The sequence below is a fragment of the Panicum hallii genome, chromosome 4 (genome assembly GCF_002211085.1).
Source record: "Panicum hallii strain FIL2 chromosome 4, PHallii_v3.1, whole genome shotgun sequence".
NCBI lineage: Eukaryota > Viridiplantae > Streptophyta > Magnoliopsida > Poales > Poaceae > Panicum > Panicum hallii.
Genome location: NC_038045.1, coordinates 20,431,692 through 20,454,617, shown reverse-complemented (window position 1 = coordinate 20,454,617; position 22,926 = coordinate 20,431,692). Strand labels below are relative to the sequence as shown.

The window sequence follows — 22,926 nt, the reverse complement described above, 5'->3', positions numbered from 1 at the left end:
TGAGGCTGAGTGCAGTCTCCCTTGCAAGCATCGGCAGAGCACCATGTTATCTAGAAATAAAAATGTGCAAAGCACCAAGCTTTGCATGGGATTAGTGCTAATACCAGCACAATACAACAAAAGTGGAGGGCTCAAAGTCAAAAAGGCCATGATTTTCCAGCCGATTTATTTTCTGCCCATAAGTAAATGCCACTGCTGGCAACAGCAACACCACCTCCACCCCCGCTCCCCCTCTCCCATTCACACTCAACACAGAGCAGCAGCAGCAGCAGCAGCAGCAGCGCACACTGTTCTTGTGCCGAGGAATTATTTATTGCCACCGCATCGATTCTTAGTACCGGGAAATTGATTACTCAATCCCCTCTGGTTCCTCCATCCACCCCATGTTCCTGAATTTCTCAGGATATTTTCCTCCGCTCCGCGCCAGGGCAGCATTTGCTCGAGATTTATAGCCCCCCTCCCCCCGCTTTTGCCGGTCCCTTCTGCTTGTCCTCTTTTCCCCCACTGGGGAGGTTAACATCCGGCACAAGCAAAGCGCCGGTTCTTGGTGCAGTTTCTGTGCGCTCCCTTTTTGGCTGCAAGATCTGATACAAAGAGGAGAGGGAGAGCCGGGAGAGGAAGGGAGGTTCTTGTGGAATTCTTCGGCGATGAGGCCCGACGCGCGGCTGGATTCGGTGGTCTTCCAGCTCACCCCCACCCGGACCAGGTGAGAGCATCCTAGATCTGCTCATGAAGCGGCTTCGATTCGGTGGATCGTTCGTTCGTTCCTTCGTTGGGTTTTGGTTTCCGGAATGGTGGCAAGAACTGATTTTTACGAATATTTTGCGGTTAGAAAGTTTGGTCTTTCTGACGGTTCGAGTGCCGTGCATTTTACAGTTCGGTACTTGGAAGCTTGCCATTTGAAGAACAGTTCTGTGTAGTTGCACTGTACTAAGATGGTTTTGTCCGTGCCAGGACTGAATAGAGTTGTATAATCTTGATGCAATTTGACTGAGCAAATTATTTCATCTTTGCTATTGTTTTGATGGGATTGGTGGTCTCCCGATAACCACTCAGTTGCTGTTTTGTCGATGTTGTCTGACAGAACTTGCCCTGGTGCTGTTTTCAGGTTCGATTTGGTGCTGATAGCAAATGGCCGGAAGGAGAAGTTTGCATCTGGCTTGCTGAAACCGTTCCTGGCGCACCTGAAGGTCGCACAGGATCAGATTGCCAAGGGAGGGTACTCGATCACGCTCGAACCAAGCTCAGGGTTCGATGCGCCATGGTTTACTAGAGGCACTGTGGAGAGGTTAGCGTCTAGATTTCTACAGCGGTACAGTCACTTCTGTCATTGCCTGTTGGGTCATTCTTAACTCTTTGCAGATTTGTGCGTTTCGTGAGTACTCCGGAGGTTCTTGAGCGAGTCACAACACTAGAGTCTGAGATCCTGCAGCTTGAGGATGCCATCGCTATCCAGAGCAATGATAATCTTGGATTAAAATCTGTAAGTGGAGGATTGTACCTTATGGGCTGTTGCTTGTATTTTTCCAGAAGGATGACATATTCTTGCTTTCCCATTTGAAAGGTCGAAGACCATGGAAGAAAGTTGACTGAAAGCAATGAAGGTAGTATGACCTCGCACCAAACTTGATTGCTTTTGTGAGCATGTTGTATAGTATAGTGCTTGCCTTTGAGGAATGTATAAATCTTTAACAGCGTTTCCTTGGGCCACCAAAAGGAAAAAGCAAGCTGCAATCCACTCAATTATCTTAGAATATAGCCATCATGGAGTTTGATGCGACATCACATCAAGGACCATTATTAAGTTGGTACTTATTATTCAACTCCCAAAATGTTAGGGATGAAGGAAGAGCCAGTTTGGGTCATTTGATTCAAAGGCAACCTTTACTATCATTAATGTTGTGGAACAAGTAGTTTGAAGCTATTATGGAATAGATCAAAGCGACTTAGATATGAAGTTTTGTTTTTTAACCCTCATTATTTGGTAATAGGATAAATCTACAGTATGCTATTGAATAGCTCTTGGGATCCATCATATGCCACTGGATGTGAGGATAACATGTGGGACCTGGTCCCACAGGTCAGGCTCACATCAGTGGCGTATTGTGGAACCGTGTAGTTATTCAGTGGGATATTACAGAATCTCCCATTACTAGGATTATACTCCCAACAAGAGAATTCGGGATGGTATTATGTTCCACATTTAGGGGAGGACTGGAATGGATCGAGCGTTTCATCCTTTTATTTGTCTTATCTGTCGGCTGTCACCCCTTGTCTTTATTACTACTACTACATGCCTGACACTATTTGTCTACTAATAGGTGTCCGGACAAATTCTGATCCTGATGCAGCCACGGCAATTGTTGTCTACAAGGTATGATCATATGGAGATGCTATATTTTGTTCTTTAAGTGTATAGTGATCCAACACTCAATCTGAGTTAGATGTTTGGTTGATGACAGCCTGGGTCACATTCAACGCCACCAGTTCAGAATGAAACAACAGCGCAGGAGGAGAATTCAAAGTACTTACACATCTCGATTTTTTGAATATAATATTTTATTACTTATCACATTTTCTGGCTAATACTCGACCAACCTAGGAGAAAATATGTGGCATTGTAAATAAGAAGAAACAGGCACCTGAATTCGAGTTCAAGAGGACTCAAACCTGGGGGTGGAGGTGTATGACCACACCTCCCACCAACTGAACTAGGTTCAGTTACGTAAATAGAGCCATATAAATTCATACTTTACAAAATCAATAATAAATTAAGGATATTAGATATGAGAAGATTAGTATTCATTCACTGTTCTATTGTCGTGATCTCTATCAGAAGCAGCACGTGTACTTCTGAGATCACATTTGGTTTCTTACTATTGTAAGTATTTTCTACACTAGAAAGCTGTTAACAGAATTACATTTTTTGGGGCTTTACAACTTTTGCAGAGTTCAACTTCTCAGAGTGCTTGAAACCCGCAAAACTGTCTTGAGAAAAGAGCAGGCAATGGCTTTCGCCCGTGCTGTGGCGGCTGGGTTTGACATTGACAACTTGGGTTACCTGATTGCATTTGCAGAGCGGTTCGGTGCTTTACGTCTGATGTAAGTATAACATTACCATTTCTTGGTCTGTTTTTTCTCTCTCTTGGATATGCAGGAGAGTTATGAATGATATCATTAAAGAAGAACGATATGGTACAGAACCAGTTCAAGCCATTACTAAATTACATATGGGGCGCCACGTGCTAAACGTGAACACAACCCAGCTAACATAAGGCTAGCAGCCTAAGACTGGAAGCTCCTGCCGCACACCATAAAGAAGCCTCCCCTAGTACCTCTCTATCTCTAAGAAGATGTCTAAAGCCGGAAACATATTATCCATTATCTAAAAAAGTACCCCTCTAGAACAGTACTAACAAAGGCGACTCTCCATTGAAAACACACCCATTGTGGTGCTTCCAAATTTCTCAAGCAACAAGAATAATAAGAGTACCTGGTGTTTTTGTATGAGGGACTGAACTAGTTATCTTAATCTCTTGAGTGCTTTTGGCTTGACCTTGGGGCTCCAATCCATGTCACTTGTATCATCAGCTTCCTTTATTTTAGCATGTCTTAAAAATCAGGATAGTGTGGGTACCTTAGATGTTTTATAAGCTTTATGCAGATGTGAAACATGAGCTTTGGACAACTGTACTATTTCATGCTCCCTGTCTTGATACTTTTCTTGAACTTTGTTCATTGATTTGTACAACCGCACAAGTTTAGTCATTTCATCGAACTAATAACATCTTATCAAGACATGTTGCATGCTAACCGCCTCAATTTTGCCAATTGAACAGGAAGGCATGTTCCCATTTCGTTGAACTGTGGAAGCAGAAGCACGAAACTGGACAATGGATTGAAGTTGAACCTGAAGCAATGTCTACACGCTCTGAATTTCCTCCATTCAATGCATCTGGCATTGTGTTCATGGGAGACAACATGAAGCAAAACATGGAATCAGGGTCTGTTAATGGGGAGGCAAATGGCGAGGATGGAGCTAAATCTGGTATATGCTGTTGCATTTTCCCAAAAGAAAGCATGTGACTTCAATTTTGAACCTTGGATGAAAGTACTCCCCCCCCCCCCCCCAAAAAAAAAGAATATCTTTTCATATGTGCTAAACATGTTACTGATAAGCATCTACTAAAAGTACTAATAAAGGAAAGTTATATTATTTTATGTTTCAAGCCTTCTGGCCATGAGAATGGTGAAAATTAATATTTTCAAATATCAGCATTTCATATATAGTACCTTTTTTAGGCGGATGTGCTATCGTATTTTATTTTTCTTCTTCAAGAATGAAAGGGATTGCAATTTTTCTTTGGTCTGGTAATGCCTATCCAGTTTGTTGTTAATCTCAAAATCTTTCATGCACTCAGATAAAGTTCATTTAACTTGCAAACAGAGTTCATATTGTGCAGTCATAGGTTTAGTTTATGTGTTATCACTCTCTTAAGCACCTTAAATTTTCCTTTTATTACTAAATTTAAGAAGTTGTTTGCTTTCTGCTTCGCAGACCAGAAGCCTGGCCAGCAGATGGGATCTCAGGCAGCATATCCCCCATGGGCAATGCATCCTCCATCTGGGGCAGTTGTTTATCCTCCTTACCCAATGCAAGGAATGCCTTTCTATCCTGGGGTGAATCCGTACTACCCTCCATATCCTCCAATGGATGATCCTAGGTACCACTACTCTGGAAGGAAATCTTCGAGGAAGCACTCCTCGGATAGTAAAGACTCAGAAACTCTGGATGTTGAAAGTGACCATAGCAGTTCAGACAGAGGAAGTTATCATGGTCGCAAGTCACATAGAAAGGGTAAGAGGTCAGGAAAGAAGAAGCCTAGTGTAGTTGTTATCAAGAATGTGAATGTAACATCTAAAAAGCATGGCTCATCAGAGAGCGAGTCACAATCAAGTTCTGATGTGTCTGAGGAGAGTGACGATTCACACTCAAAATCAAGAGAAAGGAAGCATAAAAGCTCAAGTTCGAAGAAAAAGGAGGGAAGGAAAACTACTGATTCAGGAGACGAGTATAGCAAGGATGAAACATCAAATGGTCAAGATGCAGAGCAAGGTAACTGGAGTGCATTCCAAAACTTCTTGTTAAGAGCAGAAGAAAAAACAAGGTCCAGTGATGCAGACATGTTTGCTGGTGAAAAAGAACCCCCATCGAGGAGGAAAAAGAATGTAATCACTGCTGATCCTATTCTTTTAGCTGAGAGAGATTCTGGCAATGTCCATGAACGTAACACAGTTGGTTTTGATTCAGTCAATGGGAGGACTAGAGCTATCCGGCTTATGTCTGATGATGAACTTGTTATGTCTGGGGAAGGGAGAAGCTATACTAACAGTGAAATGAAGGAGATAGAAGCTGGTGGTGGAAGGTACAGGAGAGGGACAGGTGATGACTTCATGGTTTGTGGTCAGGAAAGTCAGATAGACAGAAGTAATCTGTTGGATCCTCTTGCAGAGGCCCGGTACAAGAATCCTGCTCAGCAGGACAAGAATAGGAATGATGTGGCAGATGAGTCCTTTATGATTCCTCTTAGGTCCAGCTCACAGGATAATTTTGGAGCAGAAAGCAGAACTACTATTGACATAGATGTTGAGCTTCCTACTAGCATTCATAAAACATCAGATGAAAAGGCTGGACATCAACTTTACTATGAGCCGGATGAATTGGTGCCAGATCGTGGATTTGAAGATGTTTCATTTGGATATGATCCAGCAATGGATTATGATAGCCACATGCTGATGCAGACTACTGTGAAGGTGGACGATGCAAAAGCAGATGATGTCTTGCCGGTTACTGACGCTGATGTAAAGAAGGCAGATAAAGAGAAGCTAAGGAATGCAAAGGATGGTTCGGACAAAAGAAGGAAAGATGCCCTATTGAGGAGGCTATCAGCTCCAAGGACCCCACTGAATGATGCACAAAAACGTGCACAGAACCTGCGGGCATATAAAGCAGATCTTCAGAAACTGAAGAAAGAGCAGGTATCGCACATTTTATTCCATCCCCCCTTCTTTGCATTCAAAATGGCTAAAATATATGCAGCATTTGTATTTTGAGTCAGCAGGCTTGGGTTCTGTTTCTAGCTACCACAACTTGCTTGGGACAAAAAGGGCTGTTTTGTGATCATCCCTTTCAAATGGCCAACCAGCTAGGTTTAAACATAACTATGCAGTTTCTTGTAATAATACATTCCTGCTGGCAGTTCTTGTAAGGTAGAATTTCAATTAGTTAAGCTCTGCAATAATTTCCCATATTTTTTAAAATCTTGTGAACTTTTCTTATGATGTAATCTACATCTAGAAAACAAAGAGGAGATATATCCTACTCCAGAACTTTTTATGCCATTGCGATTACCTTTTTAATTTGAAAATCTGCCTACTTGATCATTTATGATTGTTGATTGTTGAAAATGCTTAGGGAAACAGAGCATGCGATTTCTTTCCTGGGCACATGTATTTGTAGCTGAGTTTATCAGACATTGCTTGATTCTTACGTGCAATGTAAATCTTATCGAAAAATTGTACCATATGTGCATTTGAATTGCTAGTAACTTTTCTTAATTTTCAGGAAGAAGAGCAAATAAAGCGACTGGAGAGACTTAAATTAGAAAGGCAAAAGAGGATTGCCGCAAGAGGAAATGGGAAGAGTACAGGGAGCGATACTCCTAAAGCAAATGGTACCAATGGATTGAGTAAATCAGTTCCATCCTTCACTGGGGTGAAGAAAGAGAAAAATGGGACAACTGAATCATTCAGTGATCGGCTGAAGAGACTTTCTGAACCGAAGAGCATTGCTGGGGTGGAGCATTCCTCGAATCCAAGGTCAAACGGTGCAGACCATTCACGGAGAAGAAGCATGGCATGAGTTGACGTGATATGGAGAACTGAATATGTTAAATCTATCATGCAACTTAGCCCAGCAACCTCACTAGAACCCGGAACAACATCTTGAAAGGCTTCTTGTACAGGAAAAGAAAAAAGGCTGGTATTGGGGCAAACCTGCTTCAGAGATTGTGATTGAAAATCAAGTTATCTTCAATGGCATGGCATTGTACTTTCAATTTAACATAATTATTTCATTCTTTAATGGAGGGTGGCTTGTAATAGCTGTAAACCTGTTTTTTTGGCGATACCGTGCTATATTGTGGGTGTATTTATGGAATGGATTGATCGGTGCTCAAGCCTCAAGGTGTGTTGTGGTATTGTTTGTAAATCTAACCACTTGGGCCGCTGTTTGATGGCATGAGATGGCCGGTCCAGTTTATACGGTAGTAGAATGAATGCATGACATGCTACAGATGCATGCTGAATGTTTGGTATCAGCATATCCGAGTTGACCCTCAATGAAGGCACAGGATATTTGCTCCCTACTTTTTTTTTAAAAAAAATTGCATTTGGGAAAGGGCAACTATCAAATATCAAATTGATATTCATGTAGCCCATCAAATCTATCAAAATATTTAAATTTTGTCTTACTTTTGCTCAGGCCACCAGTAGAGGATACCGCACCTGCTTTTGTCAAACTTAAAATGGTCCATACTTAAGCTTGGCCTTTTCGCTGTAGTGCTTGCAAGTCAGAGTTAACATAGCATGAACATGCCGAAGCCGCGTAAGTTAAAGAAAGTAGAGTTCTCCGTGCGTTTTGAAGTCACTTTAAGAGCAATATATGCTAGAAATAACGATAAAATTCAGTCACCGTTAGCAAAAGAACTGAGACAATGATTTTTGTTATTGGTTGTGTTATCAAACAGAGTTGGCAGTTGGCACGTTCAGATGAATAAGAAAACAGCTAAAGAGTGCCGTATGCACTCTTTCATAGACGATAGTTTGAATAACCGAGGGAAAGAATCACCGAATACAGGAGTTACAACAGTTAGAGGTGTGTTGTTACTGATTCCCGCAGTTTCATTAATAATCAAGTACTTCCAGCAGATATGAATCAGGAAAAAAAAAGCAATGGACCTAAAAGTAACAGGGACACCTTACAACAGCTTTAATAGACCCTCTATCAAACTAAGGTGGAGTAAAAAAAAATTAACTCCAGCAGACCCTCTACTTGACCCTTAAAATGAGGAGGCTTCCAAATCTCCCCCTTCACCACCCAGGCTTGGGATCTCTAGGGAGCCCTCCATCCGTGGGCCCCACCAATTGCCTCTTCTTTCTCCCTCCCAAGCACGTGCTCTGTTGTCTCATGCTGCGCAACACCTAACCCGTCGCGTTGCGGCGTGCCCCCCTCGCATGCTGCCTCGCTGCCATTTCTCCTATACCTAGCCACGCTGGACACCTGAGCTCCGGCCGCCCTCCGCCTAGCTGCGTCGTGCGCCCTGCGCTTGTTGACCCACGCGCCCGAGCCACGCTGCGCGAACCGAGCTTCGGCCTCCCTCCGCGGGCTGGTGCGCCAAGCGCGAGCTCTGGCCGCTCGTCACGTTGGTGCCGTGCGAGCCGAACTCCAGCAAGCCCTTGCCTGCTAGCGCCGCGCAAGCCGAGCTCGGGCCGCAATACGTGCACCGGTGCGCCCGGCCAAGCTCCGGATGCCCCTCCCGCCGACGCCGCGTGAATCGAGCTCCGCCCGGGCCCTGCCTGCTGGCACCGCACAAGCCGGCCGTCCTCCGCGCATCGGTGCGCCTGGCCCGAGCTTTGGCTGCCCCTCCTGCCAACGTTCGTGCTCCCAGCTGCCATGGGGAGAGGCAAAGTGGACAAAAAGAGAGGAGATCTGACAAATGAGCCCCACGTATCAGCAGGAAGTAAGGGGTTAGATTTAGAGACCTTTGCTGGAGTTGAAGGAAAAAAAATCAAATTCTCAAAAAATAGGAAGAGCCCCTACTTAACAAGCCGAGGGTCTAGCTTGAGTATTGCTGGAGTTGCTCTTACCATAAAGAAAAATTAAAGATCTCAATATTTATCAGTGTACTGTAACTGCACTAGCAAAAGCAATAATGCTTAGTTGCTTAGCCAACATTTATTTTTAAGGGAAATTTTCTTTTATGCCACCGAATAAACTTATAATCCCTCATATGCCATTAATATATGTATGACACATGGCTCCCCTACCATCACGACAGTTGCATATAATGGATTTAGGGTTTAACCAGTGATACCTGACAGATTTTTTCTATTTTTAATTCCTGCACCGCTGGGTAACACACAAAAAAAACTATAATCACAGAGGCAACTTATGAAGCAAAACAACTTAGCCTTTAAAATGCTAAGCGTATCTTCACATGTAAGTGGTGATGAACTTGGCGTAAACAGTGCTAATGTGACCGATGCACGCAGACACGGTCCATAACGCATGTCTTCAATCATTATTTTTTCATTCAAGCATCTCTGTCCTTTTATCCTTCTGAGGAATGTCGCGTCGGCACTCCAAGAACAAGAATCAAACATGTGTCTTCCTTGCTCGCCGTGCAAGTACTTTTTGCCGTCCGCCGCTAGAGTATCCCAACGGCACTCCAAAGCATACGCGACGTGCCGACGAGGAAACCCGTGGCCCAAAACCAAAAGCCAAAGCCTCCCCCAAGTCCCAATTTCGCGGGAGGAGCCGCCCGTTAACACTGCCACGTCGCCACCGGCCGGCGACGGAGCCGGTGGAGACGTGTGCTCTGCTAGTTTGCTCTCCTTTTCACCGGAACCAAAACCGCCCGGCGGAAAGGGTCAAAGGGGAAAGAACGGGAGCGCGGAGAGGAAGACGGGACACCTGCGCTGCTGATCTGGCGCGCGCGCGGCCGCAGTCCACTCGCTAGATAAACAAACAATCTAGCCGTCCCGTCCCGTCCCGGCGACCCGGCAAGGGAGCTGCAGCGACAGCGACCGCCGGATTGTTAATCAGCCGAGACGGGGCGTCTTCTTCTTCTTCGTTTGTTTTATAGAAAAGAAATAAAGGTGAAAGCTTTCTCGTAGCTTCCCCCCTTAACACGCCGGCGATTCTCGTGGCTTTCGCCGGTCCAGCTCGAGGTTCTTCCCCATTAATTCCGTCGAGCTGTAGCCCGTCGTCTTTGGCGGCTGCTGCTGCTCATTGTTTCTTGCTGGTTCTGCCGGCCCTTTTCTTTTATTGGCACATTCGTGACGACTGTGTTTTTTGTGATTTTGGGGGGTTTTACTTGCATAGGTTCCGCTACAGTCGTTTCAGAGCTCGTCTTTTCATCTCCTCTTTCAATCTGTTCGTAATCTCGGTTAGTTCCGGTTCAGATTAGGGGGGATTCGTACTCTCCTGGGTTAAAATTTGTCGTTACTTTCCTCGTGTCGTTCGCTCTTCCAACACCAGCTTTCTACTTACAAAAAACACGCACGATTTTCTCCCAGTTTCGAGTAATTTCAAGTTTTTCTTCGAGTTGGAGTTTGACTCTTGGCTTCGCTGGGGACCCTAAACTTGGGGCTTGAGCCGGTCCGGCGGAATGCCGAGCGGGAGCTTGCTTTCCCGCAGGAAGCGTTCGTGGCGTGCCAATGAGCTCGTGAGCAGGAGCACCCTGCAACTGGTAAGACTGTTATCCCTCCTCTTCCTTCAACTGGTCCTCAAACCGTTCTTGGCTGGAGACATTGCCTCACCTATTGCTATTGGGGGAAGTGGCAAAACTGTAATATCTGCCTCGGTACTAAATTCGGTAACATAGAGGATTTGATCGGTAATGTTGATTCTAGTGAGCTACGTCTATTTTCTGATACCTTATTCTGTTATCTTGCTGCTTATGGTGATTGTGTATTCAGAATCACCTGGAATGGTTTCTCCTAAAATATATGTTCACAAAGTTGCATTTTTCTCTATTGTTCAGAGCTGTATTAAGAATTTCGTTGGCTATACTGAAAAAATAACTGCAATTTGCTTAACCATCTGCATTTGACCAAATCATCTTGTTAAGAACTTTTGCCGTTTGATTTGGTTAAATTTTAGGTAAAAGTATGTGAATCGTCCAGGGTATGACATGGAATTCTGTTGTGACTGGCTTCTTTTTCCCCTTATGAATCAATTTTCTTTGGCAACACTCAGCTGGACTTTGATGATGGCTCACCACCAGAGCATGCATGGAGGAGGAAACTAAGTAGTCATGCTAATAGATTGAAGGAGTTCAATGTTACATTCAGAGAAGCAATTAGAATGGTATGGAAAAAAAAATGCAGCTTTCAGCTTTCCTTGTTCATAGAAGTTGTACACTTGTACCTGTCTTCTTTGTATCTTCAGTCTGCTGAAGTCCTGAAGTCATACATGATTACATGAAGAATCAGCATCATAAATTACGCGTTTTTCCCTGACTATCAGATGAAACTTGGTCTCCGACTTTGGTCATATATTCGGGAGGAAGCTTCTCATGGAAGGGTAATATGCTGATTTCACATTTCATATATCCAATTTACGTTATAAGTTAATGGCTGTTTTTTATTCTGATGGTTCACTTTTAGCTTGACAATTTACCAATTGGCAGAAAGCACCAATTGATCCCTTCACTAGAGAGAGCAACAGACCCTCAGCCTCACAAGGAGTACCTCTTGGTGGGATGGGGTGTGTGTGATATTGGTTTACAACCAGCCTTTCTGTCTTTCTGTTTTCACGAACATTTACTGTGTACACTCAATCCTTTCCTCTGCAGGAGTGGTAGCATTTCAAGAGGCTTTAGGGGAGAATTCAAGCATTGGCAGATAACTCCTGGTTATTGTGAAATGTCTCCTGTGATGGCCAATCAATTTTCGGTAAGTCCGGGAGCTTGTCACTCTTCTGCTGTATCTTAACTCTTAAGATTCTGCCAACTAGAGGTTCATGGTAGTAGAAGCTCAATCAAACTGTATATTTTACTATGAAAACTCGTGGGAACCAGATATGAAAGTTTCTAAAAGGTTCCATAAAAATACTAGCTGTAGCGGAAGGCAGGTTAAAACTCAACATGCTGTATCATTATATGAAAACGACTTAGTGAGACCTTTGTCATGCAGAATGTGTCTTTTTCATATTTTTGGCAGCGTTCGACCTTGAAACATTTCATTAGGTATTAAAGATGGACTACATCACAATTAGCTAGCTAATTTTCTGAAGTCTTCAGACTTGTTTTTCAACATGATGTCCCTCCTTATTCCGTTGATGTTTCTGAGCAAAAATAGGAGACTTTTTTGATGAGGCTTTTATGGTACTTGTTCCTTTAGTTCTTTCCAATCAGATAGTTGATTTGAAACATTTAGTATTTCCTCAAAACAATTGATCAATTCTGCCAACGCTCTTGTTGTAATACCCACTTGGTAGATAGGAATATCTCTTCTAGACAAAATAAACTATACTAATGGATTTATTGATTATGAAAAAATTGTAAAATGACAGCACATCTCATTACTATCTGGAGTCTTGACTAAGCTTCCTGGGCCTAAGTTGCTGATATATGGTAGATAGAACTAGGGCAAGATAAACCAGTTCGCCCTCCCTTGGAGGCTCTGAACTATTTTGGGTTTATAATCTTGCTTGCCCTCAACTGATACAAGGGTCTCTTTTATTAGAGACGACTAACTTGACCCCTAAGCCAATATCCTAACTGTATAAATCTAATTTATCTCTATCCTAACAAACCAACTAATCCAAGCACTGTTCACGTGCTACAGTACTGCGTGAGCAGAAAACCTCTATCCTGTGCCTTCTAATCCTGGTCCTACTACCATAACAGTTCCTGCTTGTATTTAATCAAGCAGTGCAGGTTTTTGCTATGAAGTCTAAATTTTGACTGACAAGCACATCATGTTTAGTCACTATGTTATTTGATTTGCAGATCTTTGTCACTCGGGGAGGGAACAAGAAATATGCTTCAGTTTTGGCCCCTGGCCAACTTGATGGTTTGAAGTATGATTTTCTTCTTTATTCTTTTCTCATTGGTACCATAATTCTATGTTCTGTGTTTATGCAATTCACATATGTACTAATCATCTATCATATTTGTAATCTTTATTTGTCATTTCTATTTGCAAGAAGGATATGCCAGATGTTTTATTTTCTCATAGTAAATACTTTGAGATTTTCTATGTATTATGAAAAAAACATATTACCCAGCATGTTGAGCAGCAATTGTTGAGCTCAGCTTGTACCACAATGTCTGCACCATGCATCTATGGCGTTGCCTCTGCTGCTTCATGTAGCAATGCCTTGCCAGTATGTCACACATGGCTTATTTTGCTGTGCTCATATGTGCTACACTTCTACTTATAGCCAAATTGGACCAAATCGAGATAGGGAAAGGTGGCCTCACTTGACAATGACCAATCCAGGTTATGCCAGAGTCTTCTGTAGCTTTTCTGTGGTGTTAACTAGTATATTAATAGGACGATTAGGGGATAGAATGATGTCATGGTAAAGATTTGTGTGAGATGAAGATAAAAGGGCTGCTAGGAAAAGTATAAGACTGTTATGAATTGATATGTTTAATTCCAGTGGTGGATTTTTGTTGGAGACTTTTTAGGAAGGTGGTTGAGATAAGTTATGGTGAGGAGGGTATAATCTGTCTAGGAATTCGGGAGAAGAGTATTCTTCCGCTGTAGTGGTGCTATGGCCCACATGTTGGCACATGATATTTCTGTGCATATGACCAGATTGTTGTACGAATCATGTGCGGTAAGGGTGTTTAGATATTGCTCTAGTTTTGTCACTTTTAATATTCAGTCAAATTATTCTTGCTTAAACTTGATCGAGCTTTCTTATTTTATTCACATTTTCTAGTACCAACTCTAAATTATTCACTGTTCATTTTTTCTGGTTCTTCCTTTAGGAAATCTAGCGATGATGGTATATCATCCTGGGATTGGAAATTAAAGGGCGATCGTTCGACATACCATGCTCTGTTTCCTCGAGCATGGACTGTTTATGATGGTAATATTAGTTATTGTTTCTGAGAAAAGTTTTCTTTTGCTATCAGCATGGCCTTTAATCTCCAATGTAACATCCCAAAATGCTTACTCTCTCTTTTGCCACTGCTCATTTCTTTGAACCATTCCCATTAGGTTTATACAATTTGACTGTAATAAAGTAGACATACAGAAAATAAAAAAATATTAGAACACTATTGAAAACTGAGAAAATGAAAGACGATCCCCCAAGCAGACCCAGAACAGTTGATGATCACTTTTGAAGGATATTTCAAGAAGTTTGGAAAAATATTGGGAAAGGATGAATAATGGTCTAATATTTTTTTTGAAAGCTATAATGGTCTAATCTTACCTATCTTGTATGTAACATTCTCTATTTTTCCAATTATAAAAATGTTTTCAAACCTTTTCTCCCTGATTTTCACCTCTTTTTCTTTTTTTCCCCTCCAATTTCTATAGTGCTAGTACTTTTTTCCTTGATTCTTCTGCGTTCTCATTTTATCTCAACTGTCAAACAGTTTGACCTTAGGAAGTGGCAAAAAGGTAAATGGACATATGCATGAACAGAGACAATGGGTATTTTTATATTTAGTAGATTAGAATCCTTTTTCTATTTAGTAGATTAGAATTCAAACCAGTTGCAGAATACATATACTATTATAGCATCGTTGTACCGTATGCTAAACCCACGGTGCTATTAGTAGATAAGGCCTATGTATAACATTCGAGTTCATGATGTATGTTTGCTAACTGTTTTAGTAAGCAGCACATCATTTAAAATTTCCAAACATGCAAATAAGGTTTTCTGTTGATTTAAAGGCGAACCAGATCCAGAGCTGAAAGTATCTTGCCGTCAAATATCGCCATTTATTCCACACAACTATGAAGAGAGCAGTCTTCCTACCTCTGTTTTTGTATACACTGTAAGTCATCATTTGCTTTTCACATTAAAGTTTATGGAAACCAAAATTGAATTTATGTTTTCATATAGCTGCGGATCTAACTCTTTACTCTTAATATTCGAAAGCTTCTGTCCATTCTATCTTTTTTGTGTTTATGGTATCAGTGAGGGTATTCGTAGCACTTTTTAACCACTGTGGCACACTGGCATTTATCAGTAACTCTGAGAGACTCTTGTTACAATATCACCTGCAGTTATTTACTGCATGTTTGACGTGCATCATATTATGTTTTTTTTCAATAATTTAGCTTTTGTGGTGTTCCTATTCTTATTTTGTTTCTGATATTTTGCAGCTAGTGAATACCGGAAAGGAAAGGGCAAAAGTTAGCCTATTGATGACTTGGGCGGTATTAGCTACTACCATCTAATGTTTGTGGCTTTGCGCTGAATTTGGATTTTTATGATACATTAGATCTAATCACGTTTTATTCTTGATTTTCTACTAGAATTCCATTGGAGGACTTTCACATCATACTGGTGACCATGTAAATGAGCCATTCATGTTAGTATGATATCAATAGAAGTGTAATACTATGTTCTCTATTGCTTGTGCTCAATGTAGTGAAATATTTGTATTTTGTTTGGCATGCAGAGGAGAAAATGGAGTTTCTGGCGTCCTTCTACATCACAAGCAAGTCATCAATTGATCGCTCCTTTTGCTATTTTTTTTCCGAAGACATTTTAATTACTCCAAGTTGAAACTAAGAGCTTGTAGCAGATCTAAAATCACCTATATTCTTTGCCTGAAGAAGGAAGAAATTATGGCTCCATATGTGATGTTCTCTGCATATATTATAATACCTAACATACTATCCCTTTTGTTTCTTATGAACTAGCACTGATTTTCTATTAATAACATCGCAGGACAGCCAATAATAATCCTCCTGTAACATTTGCAATTGCGGCATGTGAAAACCAAAATGTAAATGTCACAGTATTGCCTGTTTTTGGGCTTTCTGGAGAAAGTTCTGTTACTGCCAGGGGAATGTGGGGCACGATGGTCCAGGTAAATTTTACATTTTTCCTTCCATTGTTTTTCCTGCCTGTAACTTCCTTTCTATGAGATTATTGTATTCTACTGCGTATCTTGTGTGGAACTAATTTATTTTTTGAAATAACCAAATGATTGTCATTTCAATGACTGAGACTGCATGTCATACCATCTGATTGTTTCATTGTGTAAAGGATGGTTCCTTTGACCGAGATAATTTCAATACTGGTGCCAGCATACCTTCTTCACTGGGTGATACAGTTTGTGCAGCAGTTTCTGCTTCCACCTGGGTTGAACCACATGGAAGGTGTACAGTTGTATTCGCGTTGGCTTGGTCTGCTCCTAAGGTTAAGTTTAAAAAGGGAAGTACATACTACAGGTAAATTCTTTATTCCTAACTTTTACGTGGTGCTATCATGATAGATTCAAATTGGGGTTGACACAACTCAGAATTGTTAAAAATGCTTCTTGATTCCTTAGTTCAAACCTTGAAGTTGTGGGACAGAGCATGTGGGAATAGTCTGTACACTTTGTTAGTCGTTTCCTTCATCCACATTTCAGCTTGTACTATAACTATATACTGACCTGTTTGACTGAAGAAACCTATATTTAATCAGATTTTCTTTTCAAAAAAGCTAATACTTGTATCTTTGGTTAAGCTCTCCTTAGTGATATGATTTGTATTATTGATAGCAAAAAAATCCAGGATTCCAAGCTTTCTGTTACTATAATAAGATTTTTTTTTTCTTGCTCTGCTGACAGGAGATATACAAAGTTCTATGGAACTTCGCCAAGATCAGCTGTAAATTTGGTACAAGATGCTTTGATGAGTATGTTTCCTGTAAACATCCATTGCACAACATATGTCTTTGTTCCCAACTTGTGGTATAAGTTTAATGTATGATGATAATGCTTATTAGCTTTATTCTCGTATTTGAATATTCTATTTTGATCCATTCATTGTTTATTTCTTCCATTCATTTCTGATGTATTTATGTCTCTATTACTCAAGAAGATTTGCTTATTATGTGCTTTCCAGAGTATAAACATTGGGAAGAGGAGATCGATAAGTGGCAGACCCCAATTCTCCATGATGACAGGCTTCCAGAGTGGTACATCCTTTACTGTGCATGACTTACACTGGTTTGACTGCTCTTGAGATACTTTTACTTATTATCAGTTACTTGGAATTCATGAATTTACTTCATATTTCTGTAGAGATCTTACGATTTAATTTGATATTCTTAGATTCCGATATGCTTGATAAGTAAAGATGTCCAGACTTTATCATATTTACAATTCTTGCAGGTACAAGATTACTCTCTTTAATGAACTGTACTTCCTAGTTGCTGGAGGAACCATTTGGATTGGTACTAATCTCTGCATATGATGTTACTCTTTTCCTTTTCCCAATTTTCTACTCTTGAGTCATGTTATGTCTGCAAGTAACACAAAGAGCTTGAAATTTTGGATATACACATTACTAGAATTCAGCAATTAATTTAGCATTTTCTTATCATCCTCTATTTACCAAGCTTGAGTGGTCTCTTTTGGACACAATATAAAATCAATAGGCAAGATGCACATTAAGTTTCTTCATTGATCCATATTCACAAAAAGATCTTTATGAAGTTCTTTTTTCCATATAGAAATAGTTCTATCACATGGGAAGTTGTTTTGTAACAATGAAAGCATTTCTTGCAAAATTTGTGTTGTGCATGTTGTTGGCATGTAGAGTCTTTTTAATAATCAAATTATTTTGGAATGAAGTATAAAGAAGAATATAATACTAGATTGATTCAAGAGCACACTACCTCAAAGCATATAAATCCTATTGTTCTAATCTTTTAGACTGCCAATTTCTGGTCTGAATATATCTTCTCTCACAGAAGGTGACAATACCAAAAATGATATTTATTTTTTTACATATGAATTTTTACAACTACTAATCTTATGATCGTTTTACAACTTTTGGTATTTGTAAGCTATATTGTTGTTACGCAGAGATAATGTGTCTTTTTATTTCCGAACACGACAGATAGCAAATCCTTGGTGGTGGATGCTGATAACAAGTCGAGTTCAAGTCCCCTTGAGGATGGTGATTCGCCACTTCATGACAGCACATGCAATTCTACAGTTCCCCTAATCGGTTTTGACCCACATGAGATTGATGACAAAGAAAACGTTGGAAAGTTTTTGTACCTGGAAGGAATAGAGTACTTCATGTGGTGCACTTATGATGTACACTTCTATGCCTCTTTTGCTCTTTTGGATCTGTTTCCTAAGATTGAATTAAGCATTCAACGTGATTTTGCTAGAGCTGTTCTGCGGGAAGATAACAGTAGAGTCAGATTTCTTGCTGATGGTGCCTGGGGTATTCGTAAAGTAATTGGTGCTGTCGCCCATGATCTTGGAGCACATAATCCGTGGCATGAATTGAATGCTTACAACATCCACGACACAAGTAGATGGAAAGATCTTAATCCCAAGTTTGTGCTTCAGATTTACAGGGATTTTGCTGCAACAGGTGATATGTCATTTGGCAAGGATGTCTGGCCAGCAGTTTGTACTGCTATGGAGTATATGGGACAATTTGATCATGACGGTGATGGTATGATTGAAAATGATGGATTTCCCGATCAAACTTATGATGCTTGGACAGTTCAAGGAGTAAGTGCATATTGTGGTTGCCTTTGGCTTGCTGCCCTTCAAGCTGCGGCGGCACTGGCCCGCAGCCTTGGACATGATGACTATGCTGAGAGGTGTATGGCAAGATTTGCAAAAGCTAAATCTGTATTTGAAGCCAGGTTATGGAATGGTTCATACTTCAATTATGACAGTGGAACAAGTTACAATAGCCGTTCCATCCAGGCAGACCAGCTGGCTGGACAATGGTATACTGCATCGTCAGGGTTGCCTCCTCTATTTGAAGAGGATAGGATAAAATGCACGCTTCAGAAAATATTTGACTATAATGTGATGAGGGTGAAAGGAGGACGTATGGGAGCCGTGAACGGTATGCATCCGAATGGGAAGGTAGATGAAACCTGTATGCAGTCAAGGGAAATATGGACAGGAGTGACATATAGTTTAGCTGCAACGATGCTGCTCCATGGAATGGAGCATCAGGCCTTCATTACTGCAGAAGGCATTTATATTGCAGGATGGTCTGAAGAGGGCTATGGGTATGCTTCTTGTTTCGTTTCACTACATACAAGTTCAAGTCCTAGCATCATTTACCCAATATATGCATAGTAATGTGAATAGTCCTATATATTAGTTCCTTTGAGATGACAACTGTGAAGTAAAGTGAGACTGTCATAAGGGTTAGATGTTACTGTACATTGTTCTTTAGTATGTGAAGTTAATGGCTGCTTAAAGCTCAACATAGCTGCCCTCTAGTTTCTACTAAAACTGCTATGGTTATTTAATGTTCCTGGCAATGGATATAGTTCTTTTACGACCACACTTTCTTGGACTCAGTGCAGTCATCAATTTGTTTCGTAACAGAAGTGGACCTGCATTATTCAACCTATTTTGCTTAATAATTAATAATCAATTTCCTTGAACTAATTCAGGTACTGGTTCCAAACTCCCGAAGCATGGACAGTTGATGGCCACTACAGGTCACTGATATATATGCGCCCCCTTGCAATCTGGGCAATGCAGCAAGCCTTGTCCCCTCCAATGTCGATACTCGAGGCGCCGAAGGTAAATACAATGGACAGGGCTCACATTTCTCCGGGCACGTTCCAGTTCCTCCAGGATAGCGTCAGGAAGATGACGCCCAAGAATGGCTGTTTCGGAAACAATGTATTTAACTGGGACTGTTGATGTGATGTTAGAGCTTCTATCTCGCTCTTGTCCATTGTATTTCTCTGGGGCACCTGATGTAGAAAGTGCAGAGTTTGGGAGGTGCGCAATCTTGTCTTGTGTAAGCTCGCCGTCGTATGGTGTACCTCTGACAGTGAGCCGAACTTTGTACATGGTTGTACAGAAAATTTATACGAGTACAGATCATTGTGTGTATAGTATTTTTAACGGAGTACTTTGTTTCATGGGCTTCCTCAGGTTGTCTTCGTTTAATCTGCCGGTACCGTTATCTTGAGAATGGAACATGGAAATTTTAATTGTGATGTTTGGAACATGCGGTAGAAGCTCAACTTATACATTTTTTTTCCAAAGGAAAAGAAACAATCTTTGTTCCAAGCCCTGAAATGCTTTGAACCATCTATTACTGTAAGTCTTAGCCCTTGGCCGAAAACCATGCTCCTGCTGAAGAAAAACATTATGCCATGTACCTAGGGACTCGAAACACTTTTCCCCAATCGGTGCCACTGCTTGAGCTCTCGTATGCACTTAGCTAGAGAAAATCAATGAAAGCCGTTCTCAATGCTGTAAGAAAGGATCCTGACATCCTAAGGGGGTGAATTAGATGTTCTTCTAAAATAAAGGCTCCAAGTATATATAAAAATCCAGTTCAAAATCTATCTAGATGTACACTGAATTTTTCTATCTACCGCACAAAAGTTTCACGCCTTAGGTTTCAATCATATAAACTATACATGTCAATTCTAGAAAAGATAAATGCAGAAAGTAAGTGCAAGAAGTAATGTGGAATGTAAATGAGATAGAGAATGCAAACTACCGGCACAACTTTTTATGGAGGTGTCGGAAAGCTCTTGCTTTCTCCTAATCCTCGTCGGAGCCCCTCATGAGGGAATGCTGCTGTAAGGACCAAGCTTCCACTCAAATAACTCCGTGGATAGACGATGAGCCTTCCCCACATGCAAGTTGGTCTCTATCTTGCCTTTCCCGGGTGCTCCTCGCCATCTTTACTAGGTAGAGCTTTTGGCAAATCGCCGAGGGTCTCTCCTCCATCGCATAAACACCGGCGGCCACTCTACAAACTCGGTTGGAGGGTCTTACGAGACTTATAAGCCTCGGATTTATAACTCTTGGTGTCCGCGAACACTGATAATAAAGAGATATGCAAACCTCGCCTAACTCTAGGTTAACACCTAAATTATTGCTAAGAGATCTAAAATAGCGCTAATCAAGCTCTAAGAATTTTGCTAATTGTGTTGATCTTCTCTTGAGCAATTTGGTGGATAGAGAAATTGAATATATATGTGTGGCTAATCAAGCTCTAAGAATTTTGCTAATTGTGTTGATCTTCTCTTGAGCAATTTGGTGGATAGAGAAATTGAATATATATGTGTGGGAACCAAATCTATAGCTTCTCTAAGATCTAACACACATAAAATGGCTGGGCAACGAGGTATTTATAGCCCCAACCAAAGAAACTAGCCGTTGTATTTAAATGATATTTTTCCGTGAACCACCGATTGATACTATTGGTTCGCGGAGGTACCCATTGTATCAATCGGTGATCTTCTTTTTTTTCTATGATTTCCAATGGCTACTGACACAAGCACTATATGATAATATGGTACTGTTCATGGTCACCATAGTATCTTACCGTGAACTCAGAGACATACTAAGTCATGCAACATGCCTACCGATTAATAAGGTGGTCTAGCAACAAGGTACCCATCGAATCAATCTGTAGCTTCTTCTTTCTCGACTTCCAGTGCCTTACTCACATATGCACCATATGACACTATGCCACCGCTCATGAGCACCATCAAACCTTACCATGCACTCAAAGATGAAATAAATCACATGACATACCCACAGACTTGTACCATGGTCCAAGAAAGTACCCATCGAATCAATCTATAGCTCCTTCCTTGACTTCCAACATCCAAAGACTTATACTATGGTCTGAGAAAGTACCACCAAATCAATCCGTGGCTCATTATTCACCATAGAGGCAATAGTCAAATAATGTCACACCCGATTTATAAGAACATAAATCGAGCAATCATATATGCGCCAGGATCAAGTCACGCATATATACAACAGATTATCAAGATATCACGACACATGTCACGAATAAAAACGTATAAATTATAAAATAAATATCTTTATTACAACTGAATCAAGAATCAGTTTAAGGAATGCGGAAGCGTAAAATGAATACATGAAGAGCTGGGCGCCACAGGGACGTCAACTGGGAGACAAACGCCTAGAAGTCGTCGAGTCCGCTGATGTAGTCCTCCACGTCGCCTGGTACTGAGCAGCAGTCGAAGATATCCCAAAGAGAACAGAAAAGAGGAAGAGGCAAGTGTGAGTACACAACTTGTACTCAACAAGTATAACACAAACTATGAGGCTCTAGGTTGTCTGACTCAACTGCATTAGCTTTTAATCTTGGCAAATTTTATTAAACCTAATTACTACAAGTAGATGTATTACCATAACCCAGTTGCATAAGAAATTAATCAATATTAATAAGAGCTACTGAGAACCATCCAAACCAAAACCACCCGGGGAATCTCCCTAATCAAAGGTTGAAAACCCCACTAATCAAAAGGAGGATCTGGGCCGCTCATGACTGTGAGCACAGCTGATATATCAGTTTTACACTCTCGAGAGGTTGCACAACTTTACCCACAAGTCATGAGCTACGCTAGTTGTTCATCACACTTCCTTAGGTGAGATGGCTAGCAAGCACACTACGAGACCGTTACAAAGGATCACGTTGGTAAGGTGTAACCGCTAAGGTTTCTGGATCAGCGACGATGGGGCCCACCTCCGGGGGTACAAGACACACAGCACAGACCAAGCCGGAGGAGCAGGGACCATTGAAGCTTACCACCCCTCTTGCCCACGCAGGTAAGTTACTCCCGAACCAACACGACCTAATTAGTAAGTCAAGACCGTCCCATTCCAGTCCTGTGGTTGCGCGGTTGTCCCAGGTTGTCGCTCTATGAACCGGTCCTTATGGAGAGTGGCCAACCAAGCACTAAGCACCGTGCTGGCCCCCTAAACTAAGTTTCTAACAAAACATCTTTTACGGAGACGTGAGCCACTCAAGCACACAGCACAGAGGGCCACGCTCAGGATTAAGTTGCATAAGACCATTAATCAAATTTAATTAAAAAGGACCAAGTTTGTTATAGCGCAGCAACCTAGCACAACTACCAAAATGCAACCCAAAGGATATATATATAGGATATAAAGT

General features: G+C 41.2%; 2 protein-coding genes across 5 annotated transcripts; both read left to right on the top strand.

Moving 5' to 3' along the window:
* The first annotated feature begins 216 nt into the window (after window positions 1-216).
* On the top strand, window positions 217-7,238 carry LOC112888963 (COP1-interacting protein 7-like). The gene is made up of 10 exons (XM_025955405.1): window positions 217-706; window positions 1,109-1,288; window positions 1,363-1,483; window positions 1,565-1,604; window positions 2,322-2,374; window positions 2,463-2,524; window positions 2,950-3,102; window positions 3,840-4,048; window positions 4,559-6,039; window positions 6,626-7,238. The coding sequence occupies exons 1-10, from the start codon at window positions 648-650 to the stop codon at window positions 6,920-6,922; spliced, it is 2,655 nt and encodes an 884-aa protein (XP_025811190.1). The 5' UTR covers window positions 217-647; the 3' UTR covers window positions 6,923-7,238.
* A 2,335-nt stretch (window positions 7,239-9,573) lies between these two features.
* On the top strand, window positions 9,574-19,906 carry LOC112888871 (non-lysosomal glucosylceramidase-like). 4 transcript variants are annotated; one of them, XM_025955234.1, is made up of 18 exons: window positions 9,574-10,532; window positions 11,042-11,152; window positions 11,312-11,368; window positions 11,475-11,551; window positions 11,640-11,739; window positions 12,798-12,868; window positions 13,788-13,888; window positions 14,704-14,807; window positions 15,139-15,192; window positions 15,292-15,347; window positions 15,438-15,476; window positions 15,710-15,851; window positions 16,031-16,215; window positions 16,599-16,666; window positions 16,876-16,948; window positions 17,145-17,206; window positions 17,875-19,021; window positions 19,415-19,906. In XM_025955234.1, exons 1-18 carry the CDS (start codon window positions 10,452-10,454, stop codon window positions 19,668-19,670), a joined length of 2,784 nt encoding a protein of 927 aa, XP_025811019.1. In that variant the 5' UTR covers window positions 9,574-10,451; the 3' UTR covers window positions 19,671-19,906. The 4 variants fall into 4 exon arrangements, with proteins under 4 accessions (XP_025811019.1, XP_025811020.1, XP_025811021.1 ...); XM_025955235.1 differs by lacking the exon at window positions 9,574-10,532 and having other exon boundaries at window positions 11,091-11,152; window positions 11,452-11,551; window positions 19,415-19,833; XM_025955236.1 differs by lacking the exon at window positions 9,574-10,532 and having other exon boundaries at window positions 11,092-11,152; window positions 11,452-11,541; window positions 19,415-19,833.
* The last annotated feature ends 3,020 nt before the right edge of the window (window positions 19,907-22,926 follow it).